Source organism: Amblyraja radiata, chromosome 15, assembly GCF_010909765.2.
Source record: "Amblyraja radiata isolate CabotCenter1 chromosome 15, sAmbRad1.1.pri, whole genome shotgun sequence".
NCBI classification, from domain to species: domain Eukaryota; kingdom Metazoa; phylum Chordata; class Chondrichthyes; order Rajiformes; family Rajidae; genus Amblyraja; species Amblyraja radiata.
This window is the reverse complement of record NC_045970.1, coordinates 16209949-16225513: the sequence shown is the minus strand read 5'-3', so window position 1 is coordinate 16225513 and position 15565 is coordinate 16209949. Positions and strand designations below refer to the sequence as shown.

Below are 15565 nucleotides of genomic sequence, written 5' to 3'. Positions count from 1 at the left end.
GTTAAACTTACATGTGTTAAAATGTTTCCGTCGTTAGTGGGGTAGTTTTGCCTCCCGTGCCTTGCGCACTGAAACTGTGCAACGGAGAATAAATCTGACACAACTTTTCAAACTGACCAAAGCACCTTGTACGCCACACGTGGCTTACCTGCACATAATTTCGTGTGTCAGTAGAACTCTGCACATTTCGGGGTTTTTGTCTTGCCCTTCGTATATAATCGGCTAAAACAAATTATCCAGAGAAAAAACAATCAGCGTTTTGACATTGAAAAGTTGACGTGAACAATGACTGAATATCGCTCTACCTGGCGACGTAAAAACGCTGCTCATTTTTAATAAAGGAACACACTAGTTTTCAGATCACCTAAAACGATTTCCCCCAAGGTGTGCATTAAGACAATCTATACATATTTAGAAAGGATATTAAAAACGGGGAAAAAACCCCCAAAGTGAGAATTCTGTCGGCCCGCAACACTGAATCTGCCGGTCACGTTAGATTCGATCATAGAACCTTTCCTTTGACAAGGTGGGGAGCGCTTGTCATTCCCAGGTATTAATTACATGTCATGTTGAATTTTTATCCTGCATTTTATGAGGGGGGGTGAAGATAGGACAAAAAACACCACAAAAAAACGCTAATTGGTAAATACTGCATTTGACTGGCACCAGCCCCCACAGCTATCCATGTTTGGGGAAGGGTAACGGTGCCGTGATTTATTTTGTGAGGCGGCGAACCAAGTTTCGGAGTAAAGCAATGTTGTGTCTTAGTTTGTCCTTTCACCTTCCCTCCCACCCCCATCCACGCCCCACAAAATAAAAAAGATCCTGCTATTTTTTTTGGTGCGATTTGCGTCTGTGGAGTGAATCTGGTATTTATTTTTCAATTACACACAATGATTTTTTTCTCTAAAAAGACAGTCTGTGGGTACGGTTGAGTAATTATTGAGCATTCGTTCTAACAGCAGCCAGATGGTGGGAGTTCTAGGTGTGTTCGCCTTCTCCTAGCTCGCCTTTCAGCGAGTCTTCTCCAGCGAGCAGTGCGCACAAACGCACCACGCTCCTTTACAACTCAGCTAAGCGCATCGGATCCCAGTTCCAAGCTGTCTCTACCCTTATTATTCAACTAACGAGATCCGCTTTGCTCGCATTGTAACGAGCTGCACCTCCCCACTCCAGATGCTTATTTTCTGATTGTTGTCACTGAAATCAAACATGACTAAGTTGGGAATGTTATTGTTCAACCCTCCCAATCGCCCATTCCTGCGCGCTTTTTTTTGGTTCCGCGTTTCTCTTGTTTTCCATTTTGCTGCAGAAATCCTAATCAGTAAATTAGTTGTTCTGCGCCGTTGACTCTTTGATCGCTTACGTTGCTGTTTTCCATCAATCAAGTGAGATTAACGTTTTTACAAAGCGCCGTTTGCATCATTAAAATAGTAAGATGCGTGGCCCCGGAGAGTAGATATCTCTTAAAATAACAGTCCCTTCATACCCAGGTATTTAGAAGCAGGGAATACACCCTCCTAATTAGGCTACGATGATCTCGGCAAACGTATACCTTTCAGATAAAATGGCAATAAAGTCATGTTGTCGCCTCTCAAAAAACACAGAGGAACGGCAAGGAGGTTTCTGACCTATTGAAATAACTGTGGCAAGTGGGAAATAGCACTGAGGTCCCCATGATCAGTGTCAATCCCGTGGCAGACTCAGGTCTTTAATTCCAAAACAAGACATCTATGGGTCACCATAGGATCTGTACGGGCACTGTTAACACTGTCCCTTGTTTTCCCAACTCGCAAAATCACTGCGTGATCACAAACTTAATTAGGAAATTTGAATGATGAGGAAGACATCTGATTCCATGAGATGAATGTAGGGCACGTAACGAGTATCTCTGCCCCAATAATGCAAAACTAAACAAGCAAACATAACGGTTTTCAACGGATGGAGGAGTAGGCATTCGGGCAATTTCTTGAATGATGTTCTTTATTTATTTATGATGCCTTTACGACAATTACATTACAATGCAATGTAAAACAGAGTGTATTGGGGGATATGCTGAAATGTTTGGCGACTTTCATTGGAAATGTAAACGTGCCGACTCCCGTGGCTAATTACTGTGCAGCACTTTTGATCAACCGCACTTATCATCTTTGAAGTTGCAGAAGACAGGCTAAATAATTTAATAAGCAACCGCCTGTAATTATGTTATTTACAATGTATGACAGACAGATGATAAAGAAATACAGCTGATCCCAGGAAATGGACTGTTTCGTGACCCCTGGCGCACCCACTCAAAGCTGCAGCTTCTGGGCAGGGAGAAAATAAAGTGGAGCTGAATTATGGAGAATGGGCTGAGAGGTGAATTGGAACTAGGAGAGAACAAGCTGACTTTTCACCTGAGCGCATTTAACTCCGCAGACAAATGGAGACGCCAACTTGCTGTTCACCCAGCTCTACAATAACCAAATCACGCCCTTCTTTACAAAAGTGCAAATTTAACACGGGATTTTTTTTTGAGGCACACGTGCATAGTAAAACTTAACTAAACCCAAACAATTGTGTTTGATTCCATGACAGGCAATTACATTTAAAAATACTTGCCAAACAAAAAAGTGTCGCTTACCTACACACGCAAGTGAAATCGTGTGCAATGTTAGGCTCTAAAGTTAAAGGAGTTAAGCGTCCGGAAACATTACAGGGTAAAATATGAAAAGTTTTCCCCCCCCGACTGTCTCACCTGTTTGGTCATAGAATCGATGAGCCTGACGTAGAGGTCTTGTTCTGTTCGCACCCCTAGAAATAAAGTAGTATCAAACTTAACGGCACAAAAAGAGTGAAATTATGAATGGGCCGTCTCAAGATCTAGGTCATTCAAACACAGGAAGGCAAGTTTACATCGCTCTGTTAAAGGGCACTGTTAATTTGGCAAAATGTGGGAGCTGGTGGCCTTGTAATGAATGCAATAAAACGAGCTGATAGGCGATAAAACGCGAATAAAATATTCGTCAGAGAAATATAAACTGTATCCCAGGAAATTCATGATTTTTTGACATTTATTGTAAATTTTATGTTTAGTTGAAATGTGTAATTTGCAGTGATGTGGAGCGTGGAGCGCTGGTCTTTCGCGGGGCCAATGTTTGTCCCATACTTTGTATATTTTCTTTTAGGACAAGTATCCCATTACACTCAAATGGTGATAACTAATGTGACGGATATAGTTAATGTTTTGTTCATGATACTCATATCTGGAGCACATGGACAATCGTGGAAATCACAAGCACTATCTAAATCTTTTAGGGCTAACAATTTTACTGCCTGTGTTTAATAGTTACAATATAGGACAATATGCTGCCCCTTAAGATAACGCCAAAAGGTCATGAGATAAAAAAACAACATTGAAATGGCACGAGGACCCTACTTCAAGTGATGAGAACAACATCATGTTCACTTACAAACCCAAATGCCCGATAAACTAGCAGAAGCGACATTGATATTCTAATCTTTTTAATTTCTTTTTAAGCTTAATTGCTAGCCAGGTTGAACTTCAAAATTATACAAACAGTGACTTGTATCTACACCACATGCCTCACAACCAAAGTCTATTAAAATAGAAAAAGCAAACCGCTACACCCTCTGGATCAGTGTAGTCTAACTTACCATTGCTGTAGAGTAACTGAAGTTTGTAGTGTATTCCATTGTTGGTTTTTTCATTATTTGGCTCCTAAAAGCAACCGTTATAAATCAGTAGTTATATAATTCAATGTATTCCATAGTTTATTTTTCATGTCTTTTTAAATATATGTGCTTATAATTAACAGCTTGTTATGCCATTCTTTGGCTTGTTAAGTATGCGGCGAGTCCCCGCATTCTAGCAATAGGAAACATTTTGCTTTTAGGCTTTTGTAATAAAATAATATTTACACACAATGTCATAAACAGGCAGCTATTTTTCTTAGCAGCCGAGAGCTGTTATAACAAGCAGAACTACACGTGGTTTGGGCGCCTCTTGAGTACCGTTAGGCTTGTTAGTTATTGTGCACTTAAAGAGAAAATCATTCCTACAGTGAGCAACTTACTTTATCTTTCTCCACAAAGTCCACATAAGCTGTTCTCTCGATCTCGACCGGCTGCCCCTGTCTGTCGTAAAGGGCCAAGACGAAGTGGAAAAAATTGGATTTTCTTAGGTTTGAGGGCGGCTGCTTTTCAAAATGTGCCCGAGCAAGACCCACGCCGCTGCGGGAAAACAATAACACAGTGTATCGGTGAGAATTAGCTGCACTAGAGACCGAGACCAACTGATGAAAAACATGGGAGATGGGAATCACATTTGGGAGACTAGAGATTTCTTGATTTGTCGCTAGCAGTAATATGATGTAATGAAAGGGAAAGTGAAGGGGAGCAGAGGGAGAGGGGGTAATTGATAGAGTATTGAGGGGATTTGGTGATTTTGGGTCGATATGAGAAACATTAAAAAAAATCAGATGGAGGGTAGTATTTGATTATACATACCTCTGGGCTGCCGTGTTAGCATCCACAACCCCAGCTGTGTGCAACCATGATCGGACCGGATTCATCCCACTTCCTAGCGGTTCCTCTTTCATGGTCGTCCCACCTCTTGGTATATTTTCCTGAATTCCAAACATTAAAACAATTTTTTCTGCAAAACCAGCTCCTGTACGGTTTTAGTATCTAGGAGATGTCAGATTGTTTTTCTCCCACGGCGAACGGATGGGGAAAATAGATGAGAGATGACTTTGCTCGTTATATGATCAGTGAGAGAAAAGCCGAGTTCAGACTTGCTTCCTCTTCAAGCTGTCCTGAATTGGCACGGCATAAACAATTTCAGTAGTTCGGCGCTAGTTGGATCGTGATCCGTTGTGGAGGAAAGTACAACTAGCGGGAAATTTGGTTTAAGAGTAAAAAAAATGTTGTTTGTTGATGTTGTTCTCTCTCTCAGTGTGGTGTCATCCTGCTAACAACATCAAAGGTATTCTGCTTAGGACACTGCTGAATCGACCACTTCTGACAAGGTTCTCCTGCTCCAAAAGACAAATAAACGAAAAATGATTACCATAGAGGTGTTCCTGGACACAGGAGAGGTTGATTAGGGCCTTTAGCGTCTCACAGAATGGATGGAAACATACAAACTCAGCCCTCTTTCCCCTAGGAATGGAACCTTTCCCGGGAGCCAAAACTCTAAACCCTCGGGACGGCTGCTGACAGATTCTGACGTTTCGGGGAGGAGATTACGGCCATGTATGGATGTAGCATTAGCATAGCCAATCGCAACTCCGCCACGCTTCTCATTGACAGCCACAACCAGAGCCGCTGTTTCAGCTGCCCTCTTTTTTTTTCTCTCGCTCCCTCTGTATTTTCCCTTCTTTTTCTTCTACCCAAATTTGACATCCAATAAAATCCAAATGCAGACATTATTATTAACATAATGAATCCTTCAGGAAAAAAAAAATATATATATACACACACACACACACGGCGGATGCGAATTGTTTGTCTTCAAACAGAAATTAAAGGGGTAAAAATTGTTACTTGAAACACACTCTGATCAATAGCGAGAACTTGCGGATGAAGTTTGCACTTAAACTTATAAAATAGCGCGTGGAGAATGTGCCCTGACTGGCCTTGACTACAAATGGTTGCTGGACAGTGCAATATATGGCCAGAAAATCAATACAATCCTACATTGAAGCTACCTGACAAATTAATTACAAACCTGAATTTTGTGTGTCTCTATGCGTGTAAGTGTGTGCATGTGCATGTTTATGTCCGTGTTGAGAGGGGTGTCTTTAGTGTTTATTTAAAACACACGTTCTTATCAAACGACGTGTCTTCTTTATGTAGTTTGTTGTGTGTAAAGTGGCGTATTACAAACATTTTTCCTATCCATGTGATCACATAATCAATTATGGGTTAAAGATCTCGGTATGTCCATTGAATCAATATCCAAATTCTGAGGTGCATTTTATATTAACAATATAAGGGGCTGCAATAACGGCGGTGAATCTACACGACGATCTGAAGTTAGATGATACAGTATGAAGATATGCGATCACCGGGAATTCCTGAAGATCCACATGTATTTCTAACTAGATTTTTGTTGACTAAAACTAGCCTTTCAGAGATATTAGCTAGTGCCCAGAAGAGGGGACCCTGGGGACGGAGCCTGCCCTCTGCTTTTTTTGTAACTAAAGGTAGGAACCCTGGCTGGTGGGAGAGAATCAGGGATAGTCACTTACTCAATAATCAGCCCCTTCTCTTCGTTCGTATTAGCACTGCCATCCTTTATTTGACAATTGGCACAGTATGTACGCTAATATTTTAATTAATCGGTGAAAATCGAAGTCCGAATTCTGTTATCTGGGGACACCATAACACTTGAATTTCAATAGTCCGCTGAGGGTGAGAAAGAGATGTGTTAGAGCAATCTATTTTCTGGTGTTGGGGGTTAATGACTATTGCGACAGATAAGTGAATTATCAAAGCTGTTGCTATTCCGATTTCAAAATCCATTACATTGCTGGCGTCTAATTAAATACGTAAGTATAATAAAATCATATTTTATGGCGATTGAAAGTAATAAGATTAGTCTTCAGAAGCAATCATCACATATTAAGATGCCATATAGATCTACAGAATCCTAAGTCTGTATTTTAAAATCAAAACGTGCAGGGAACAATATGCATAATAAATAAAAAGAGATTCTGAGCTGTAGGAATCAGTGTCGTATCGATCTTGTACATCTGTGTTATTAACACAATTATTACATCTCAACCGAAAATAAAAATAAGTTGCAGAAAGTAAACCTTTCTTCTATCTAAGTGCGATGTTTGAAACCTGTAAAACGTTTAAGCGCATTTTCATTCTGCGAGTCACTTGTTTTGTACATGTATGCAAAGCTCCGCTATAGTAAACATGCATTAGTAATTAATGAGTGCAGCAATATAAATATAACATTGGTAATTTTAACACCAACGAGTCGAAGTGAACACATTTTTTATCAATCATTTATTTAATTTTAAATATATTTAAAGTGATTTCTTTCAAATCTGATAAACGTGTTTTGCACCAAGTCAACGACAGTGTTCTCATACCAGATTACACCCGCCGAGGCGATTTAAATCTGATTACCAAATTATAGGGTTTTAGCCAAATCCTTTTAAAGCTGACTGTAAAACGTAACCTGGAAAGTTCCGCAAAACCGTCACAGAGGCTCCATCCGCGCTGCAGCCAAAGAGTTTTAAAACGTATTGGACAACAAATGCAGCTGCACCACTATTTTTTTTTGAAGATATTAGGCGAAAATTAATGCAAATCTGTGTTCAGAAGCCATCTGGCCAGAATAGGGGAATCAGCTGTTCCTCACAACAGGGTTTGGGCTGAATATATTTCGCTCATTTTCTATTCTCATCTGGTGTGGCCGACGACTGCTCCAGACGATAGCGTGGAAAATACAACCTTTATCGCCCACCCCAAATTTACCATTTTGACAAACTGCTTGCAACAACCCAAATTTAATCGAGGGGAAATGTGACGACTCCGTATTGACACAACAATTTACCGCTGCCATTTCTTGTAGGGGAAGGGTCGCATAAAAGCGACTCAAACTTCATCTCTTCAATATAAAGTGACTTTGGCGTTCAGACAAATAACTTTCCCGCGTTTTGAGAGCGCTTTAAAAATTTCCAGGTAGCCTTTGTTCCCGGTGAGGGGAATAGTAGCAGCACATTCGCCCGAATAGCACCTTAAAGCATCTACAATCACACACGCGCCTTCCTCTTTGCAAGCAAGCAGCTCCATCCAAAATGAAGCGAGACTGTCGAACGATCTATTCGGCTGGAAAAAAAAAAGTGAACCCGCGGAACACATTTAAATAATTTACTACAATGGAGTAGGACAATGAGCCAGACAGTTTTATGTGCTGTTTGTTGTCAAATATTGTTTGAATTATCTGGTTTATATATATTTTTTAAAAATCACACTGGGCAGTGGGTACAGTTGCGTGTAGTGAAATACTAGGGGAATCAGTCGGGTTCTTAGTTTGTGGAGTGAGCTAGCTAGCAACCACTGTTGGACAAAGAGAGCCAGAAGCTTGCGGGATTGAATCGGATTTGCATGGTCCAGTCAAAGACCTCCCGAAGTAACGATCCTCCGTATTATGTGAAGTGTTCCTTTTGTAAATTTACGGTGAGGGGTTGAATGATACACATAATTTGCATATAAATAGCGACATCAAGCGATTCGCGTGCCACACACCAGTGGTCCCCCAGATGTCAAGGCAAAGCCAGTCAGATGGACACTGGGAGTTCCATGTCCCCCGCGCCAGCTGTCCCCTCCTCGCCGATCATACCAGTGCACACTGCAAAATCACAATCGCCAAGCGAGCACACTGCTTTTCACCAAATCTCCCGCTTTGCCTTCTTGCTTTAACCCTCAACCCCGTTTTACAAACGTTGTTTTGTGTTGGACACTCGACAGCCTTTGTTCACTTATAATGTAGTGGTTTTAGATGTTATCCCCCCTCCCCTCCCCCCAACCCCTTAATAAAAAAAAGGTAGACGTCTTCTAAATGATTAAAACTGAGCTAATTGTTGGTGTTTACTAGTCCTCCCCTCACCTCCTTTTTATTTTTTAAGAAAAAAAATATTCCTAACTGACTTTTAAAACAAAATACTTAGACCAACTACACCTCCGCTCGCGGGCGCTCAGGGCCATTTAGCGCATACATAAGGGCAGTTTTCAAATAAAGGTAACAAAATCGTGGTGTGCCTAAAACTTGCTGTGAAGATGACACAAAGGGCCACAATATAAACTGGAGTGATACGGCGCGAGGTGAGAACGGGAGGGGAAGTATTTTACTGCACTATGTAACATACATTCAATGCGTATCACACCAATTGTCTATTGCATGCCCCGATCCCAGTTAGACACTTTTAATTGACCGCAATATATTTTCCAACTTACGCGAAATAAACAAATAGCAAGCCCGCATCATTTTTTTATTCTCTCGAAGAAACCGTACAACAGTCATTCGGGAATCTCCACGCACCCATAATAAAAACTACATATTAACTGATCGATTAAAAATGTTAGGTTCCCTTTATGCAGTTCAGCGTCCACATAGATGTTATGACAGAACTTACATTTTAAAAAATAGCACGAATCATAAATGAGTTCTCCGCACTAACATATAACCACGCATTATGTTGATTATATTTTGGCTTTGATCAATTGAAACTACGGTGAGTTGATATTTGGAGCATTTCCCCCACCGAAAGGGCTATTCTATGAAGCGCCTTGCAGAGATTTAGCGGAAAGTCTCAATCCCTGTTTTCACGTTACAACCTGTAAGGTGCATATTTGACAAATAGCGCCGCCTCGGGAGGGCCGGGGATTCGGCTTTGGGATCAATCTGGACTCCATGAAGAGCTCGCCAACATCGCGAACGTGGAAAGGAGCCCGCTGCTCACACTAAGATTTCCTTACCAACTTTCCCCGAATATCCCTCATGCACCTTTACGCGCCCACCAGACGCATCTCACTCCCGTTCTCAGGTGCCCGCTTCTGAATGCCTGCAACTTTAAAGCTTATATTTAAAAAATTCCGCCGCGCATTAATGAATATCCAGATCGGCAACTTTTGTTTTTGTGAGAACAGAAATGCACGAATCGACTGCATCTCTCAAAATAGTTCTCTGAACGCGCTGCAGAGTTTCATCATTGAGATCGCTACGGCATGGGTAGCAATTTATAAATGGCAATGATGTGGTAACGCGCGAGAGGTCGATTTGTCCATTCTATGCAACTTTTTCACCACTTTCTGCTTGTGAGGTGAATAACCCGCGGCCACTGTCTTAGAAAAGTGGTCAGTCTATGAAGAGTGGGGCAAATGTCAAAGCGGATGGCAGCGGGGAGAGAAATATCAGTCGTAGATAGTGCCCGACAGGCAGAAAAAAACGTGCAAAAGTCCTTCTTGTAAACGGGGCACCTTCTCACAACTGAGAGCGCTGCTGCTACAGCTACTTCCGAGGTTACACCTGAACGCATTTTGGCGTATCCCTGAGTGACAAGAAACTTCAACAATTATACATATCGGGAAATACTGGTAAATATCTCAAACTTGATCAGTGAAATGCGCAAATTTCAGAGCCATCCCGACAATTCGGGGTCTCAGACTTTGCGCATCTAGGTGGATGGGGGGTCAATGAAACGTCCGGTCTAGAGACAAATTGGTTCACTAAAATCTCGCAAGGTTCAATAATAAATCAGCCCAAAGTACCAACTTTAATTTGTCCCCCACCTCAGGAAGTTCGCTGCATTGTGCAAATTGAAGGTTCGCGGTCTCAGGCAAAGCAGAGGTGGAATTTGGATGGAGAAGGATCGATTGCGTTATTTTAAATATTGTAATGCCCTTTAATAAAACACACTTCGTTTTAATTAATTCTGATATTATTTTGTAAGTGCCCGGACGTTGATGTCATATTTAATATGTTCAATCCAGATGTGATACCTAGCGCGAGACAGTCAGTGATGAAGTGTAGCTTCAGTTCAACTCATTGAGGAGAACTGTATAACACTGCTGTGGGGACTTGACTTTTGCATTCCAATTGCAAATACACGAATTCAAATGTGACTATTTTGAAATAGCCGATACGTAATATATATCTCAAAACTCTATCTTTTAAAATCGGGTACCGTAGACAATGAACTATATACACTCGTAACCAATAGCGAAACTTTCAATCTGCTGCGCTTGACGGTATTGTATCTAAAATTTAAATGTTCGCAGATAAAATCCAAACCCCTCATTTTAACAGACTGCGTATTCTAATCGCGTGTCTCCTGTAGTATAGGCGCTGCATAGGAAAATAATTTCCATTAAAATTTGGTATATTCTCATACTAATAGAACTATTGATTGGAAAGCTGTTGCCAATTTACTTTTTGTAATGCCACGCCGCAATTTGCATTTATTCAACAGATCGTAATGAAGAAAGAAAGCTGGGCGGTTTGGCTGCCGAAAGCGTAGCTGGGGGGCAATGCAAGAACATAGATTGCTTCCAGTCAATTAATATGCAGTTTGTCCCAATAAAGCAAGGAGTGGAAATAAAATAAGACACTGCGGGCTTCCTCACTATTAAGATTAGTCAACGAGATTTCCAAATTTGTTGTTAGGGATGAGATGCTCCTCTAACTGACAGTAATTTGTTAAACTACCAGAGATGCGTCCGCACACTTGAAACTGCGAGTAAGGTATTACCCTTGAACTAGATCTAAATTATTCAGCAGGTTAATTTACTTGAAGAAAACATGGGACAAAGTTAAATACAGTATTACATCCTGGAATGTGTTTGCTTGCACATAATTTGGAAGGAATGAATACTATGAGTTAGAACAAAGTTTGATTCTAATACATTGGCTTAGTGAAATTAATTTGAAGAGGGGAACAATATTTGCTGTAGGAAATTGCACGATAGGTCCATGAATGGCAAACATGCTTAATCTGCATTTTAACAGCTAATTTTTGCCTTTGACGGGGGCACGTTTTCTCGCTACATTTAGAGTTAGCGTTTTAACGCAGATGGCATCAATGAATAACAAGAGATAGGCTAACTTCTTGCAATCACAGATATTAGCAACGCTTTTGGATAGCGATCAAAAATCGCAACTCTCGTACCATGGTGACAGTGCGCCACCTAAAGGAACCTTTGCATATAAGCAGGATAACAACTTAAAGAGTTTAAAACTTAAACTAGACCGTTCATTTTTTTGAAATCTCACATTTAAAACAAAATGCTCTGATAATCTTCTAAGGATATCTTTTCCTAAAATGCAATGGTAGTCAATAGTTCATTTGCGTTGATCAATTTTGTTTCATGAAGAATACTGAAGAAAGCGCACCCCCAAAGAACGTGTTAACGAAGCATAAACCTTCCGCAATATAATCAAATGGATGAAGAGTGGCCACTTTCTGATTATTGATTATGGCAAGAGAGAAGACTGCAAAGTTAATGACTTAACCTCAGAAGTGACTGGTGGGCTGAAGTGACTGGTCGCTCAGATGGCTTTTGCTCGAGTTTTTTGAGTTGCTATTTTTTATATTTTAACATCAATCTGGATTTGAGCTCGATGAACTCAACTTCACCTACTGGACATTAAATGCACTATCAAGGAAATTAGCACCTTGAATAAATCAACAATATTCCTGACAGATCGATCAATTTGTGGTTGTTTACTTTTTAGAATTGATTCGTGGCTATTATAATAATACTTTAAACACTCTACCTTTTACGCTGCAGGACATGATGGAGGATATAGTTTCAACCTTAAAACCGAATGAGGAATTGCCATCAGTGACAGAATTTACATTCACATAAAATTGATTTGTTTTAACTTTTAACTGTTGATGTCGTTTATCACACCGTGCAAATAACGAAGGGATGTTTGGGATGCATTTAATCAGCATAATGAATGTAATCCAAATACTTACGTAACAAATTGTTAATAAATAGAACACATAGAAACATAGAACATAGAACATTTGGCCCTTCGTGCCCGCACCGCCATTCATTGTGATTATGGCTGATCATCCACAATCAGTAACCCGTGCCCGCCTTCTCCCCATATCCCTTGATTCCGCTAGCCCCTAGAGCTCTATCTAACTCTCTTTTAAATTCATCCAGTGAATTGGTCTCTACTGCCTTCTGTGGCAGAGAATTCCACAAATTTTCAACTCTCTGGGTGAAAAAGTTTTTTTCTCATCTCAGTTTTAAATGGCCTTCCCTTTATTCTTAGACCGTGGCCACTGGTTTTGGACTCCCCCAACACTAGGAACATTTTTCAGGCATCTAGCTGGTCCGGTCCTTTTATAATTTTATGTTTCTATAAGATACCCTCTCATCCTTCTGAATTCCAGTGAATACAAGCCCAGACTTTCTAATCTTTCATCATATGACAGTCCCGCCAACCCGGGGATTAACCTCGTGAACCTACGTCCACTCCCTTGATAGCAAGGATGTCCTTCCTCAAATTAGGAATGAAAATTAAGAATTAAGAAACACAAGGATGAAAAATTCGAAAAAGTTGCAAAATGTAATTTATTGTATATTAATATTATCCGTTATAAATACATAACACATATCTGTAATAAATGTCCATGAAATGCAAACATGCATCAATGTATAATAATCTGTAAATTCATTATTTAATGGACGTGTTCAAACAAATTATTTTGGAGAAACATTGAAAACGCCTCATGAGCTGCTGGTAACGTTCTTACGAACTAAATGTGAATTGTACCAAATAACACCGAAAGGGATGTTTAAACGCAAAATAAAGAGAGCGCATCTGACTATAACCTATAACTGAGACTGTTATGGCATGTCAAGGTAGTGTGAAATCTAGAACATCGCTTACCTTTCATGGATAATTAGACACTAGACAGATTTTCCTTTAAAACCAAAGTCGGAACTATTTACCCGTCATGTTGTGTTTATTTATGTTCTGTGAAAGCGTGATCCTGGACTAGTTTACTTACTTACAAGGAAAATCTTTGCAATTTCTGCCTACATCTCAAATTGGGGTCGCCTGGCCAGTGCAAACCCCGCACAGACGCAAGCGCAGTCCGGGGAGGCGGGATGTAGGTTGTGTTTCGTGGCTTTGTCTTTGACAGTGTTCAAGTAATCGGGGAAAGGGATGAGCGACTACGAGCAAAGAACTTCAGACAAGCAGGGGGTTCCATTGAGTCTTGAGCCGCGGGTGCACTTTCTCCAGCAAGGGCAGAGGTCCATATTTTTTTTTTAAAGGACAGCCTACCCCCCCCCCCCCCCCCCTCCCCACTACCCCTCAGGATAAATGCAAATGTTATGACAACTTCTCAAGTGTTGAAGGTTAAACATTTAAGTGTTTTAAAAGTGTCAGAATCTGAGCGAACGTTGACTGAAGCTGTGCGCGACTTCCTGAAGTAACTGTCTTTGCCCAACAGTGTTCAATTCCCTTGCTCAGTGAACTATTGGAAAGCGGGTCACGGTGTGAAAGGGCACGTACCAGGTGACCCTGGAGTTCAGTTCAAATGTGGCAGTCGTTCCACAGGGGACAGCAACAAGCAACCTTACAAAACTTCCCAGCACTCACACACATGTCTGTCATTCAAGTGAATGCGAACAGGGTGTGGAGCAAGCCTTGCCACAGAGTTAAAGGCATGAAGCAGGAACAATTCAAAAGGTCCATAATGGTGACCACACGTCATTTGCATTTACCTTTCATTCTTTGGAATAATTTACGCTGGTGACCCCTCCAACCTCTGCACATCATAATTTTCATCCAATTGTATCAAAATTGTTGAACCTTTAGGAGGAACCTAAACAAAAAAAACTATAAATTGCTTTTAAAACTACAAGAAATAATTTTGAGAATACAAGTTATGGTCAGGCATTGAAAGGTCGGCTACCTGTAAACTCTGTTTCTGTTTCTTTTAGTGAAATAAATTAAATAAAAATGTCAATGTCTGTTCAGAATGTGCAAAAAAAAGGATAAAAAATAAGGCTTTGCACAAAATTAAACAGCCTTGGCATCAGCATTATGGGGTGTGCATGTATTTAACAATATAATTACATGAAAAGGGTTACTTTTGAGTGAGCTGGCAGCTAATTAAGGTGTTCCGATTATGTCAAAAACCATTAAGGGGAAAGTTCAAGTAGACCATAAACATGGTCTGAACTTTGAGATACGGCAATACTATTTAACTCACACTTTGGTACCTATTATGTTTCCAGATCATTATGCCACTTATAGCTAATTAGGAAGCTGATTTTATGATGTCAGAAGACATTCAACAGTCTGAGAGGCATGGGACATTCATTCACCAGCAGTCTGTGTTCCGTTTCCATGGGAACGTAAACCTTAAATCCAATGTTGGAATTCTGCAATCAAGTATTTTTTAAACAGCAATGTTTTTGCTCCCCAGAGGTCACACAATATAGTCATTAAATTAATGGTAATCAGAAATAGTGTCTGCAATATCTTTTCCTTAAATGATTTCTAAAACAATATTGCATTTTGCAATATTTATAAAATTATTATTTTTAAAAGTAAGTTGAGTATCTTCTCTCCAGTTCTTGTGTTAATCTATTTGGTTGAAATGTCAGAATTCCAGAGTACAGGCAAAATGCAAAGCAAGGAACTTACAATTCAGTTTAAGATGTTCTTATTTAATATTATGTTAAAATATATGTTACATGACACTTACCACAATTTAAAAATGTACTTTTTAAACTTTTTGCTTGTTTGGAGCGTATCAGCACTGTGGTGAATGATGCCTGGAGAATTATGTTATATTCTGCAAGTCGTTGTATGTGTGACTGTAACTTGCGAATGTCACAAGTGTTTTGAAAGTAGAGTATATTGTAAAGGAACACGCTTGCTCTCAAGTGAGCATTAATGCATGGTAATTATGCCCTTTTGCTCTGATTATTCACCTGGACTAAATCATAGCTCTCAGCAACATTGATAAAAATAATCTGGAATATTTATTTTTACCATAATGCATAAAAA

General features: G+C 40.1%; 1 protein-coding gene across 14 annotated transcripts in view; it reads right to left on the bottom strand.

Annotated features, from left to right (window-relative positions):
- Positions 1 to 13610, bottom strand: part of ebf3 (EBF transcription factor 3) — a 131057-nt gene extending 117447 nt beyond the window's left edge. For 2 of the 14 annotated variants that reach the window (XM_033033678.1, XM_033033681.1), the window contains exons 1-5: positions 4510 to 5199; positions 4077 to 4233; positions 3658 to 3721; positions 2738 to 2793; positions 149 to 222 (exon numbers count right to left, since the gene is read on the bottom strand). In XM_033033678.1, the coding sequence (XP_032889569.1) occupies positions 149 to 222; positions 2738 to 2793; positions 3658 to 3721; positions 4077 to 4233; positions 4510 to 4643 (485 nt within the window). In that variant the 5' untranslated portion in view covers positions 4644 to 5199. Of the gene's footprint in view, positions 1 to 148; positions 223 to 2737; positions 2794 to 3657; positions 3722 to 4076; positions 4234 to 4509; positions 5201 to 6254; positions 6412 to 7146; positions 7273 to 13429 lie in introns of those variants that run through there. The other 12 variants (XM_033033668.1, XM_033033679.1, XM_033033676.1 and 9 more) reach the window with 10 other exon arrangements.
- Positions 13611 to 15565: the final 1955 nt, after the last annotated feature.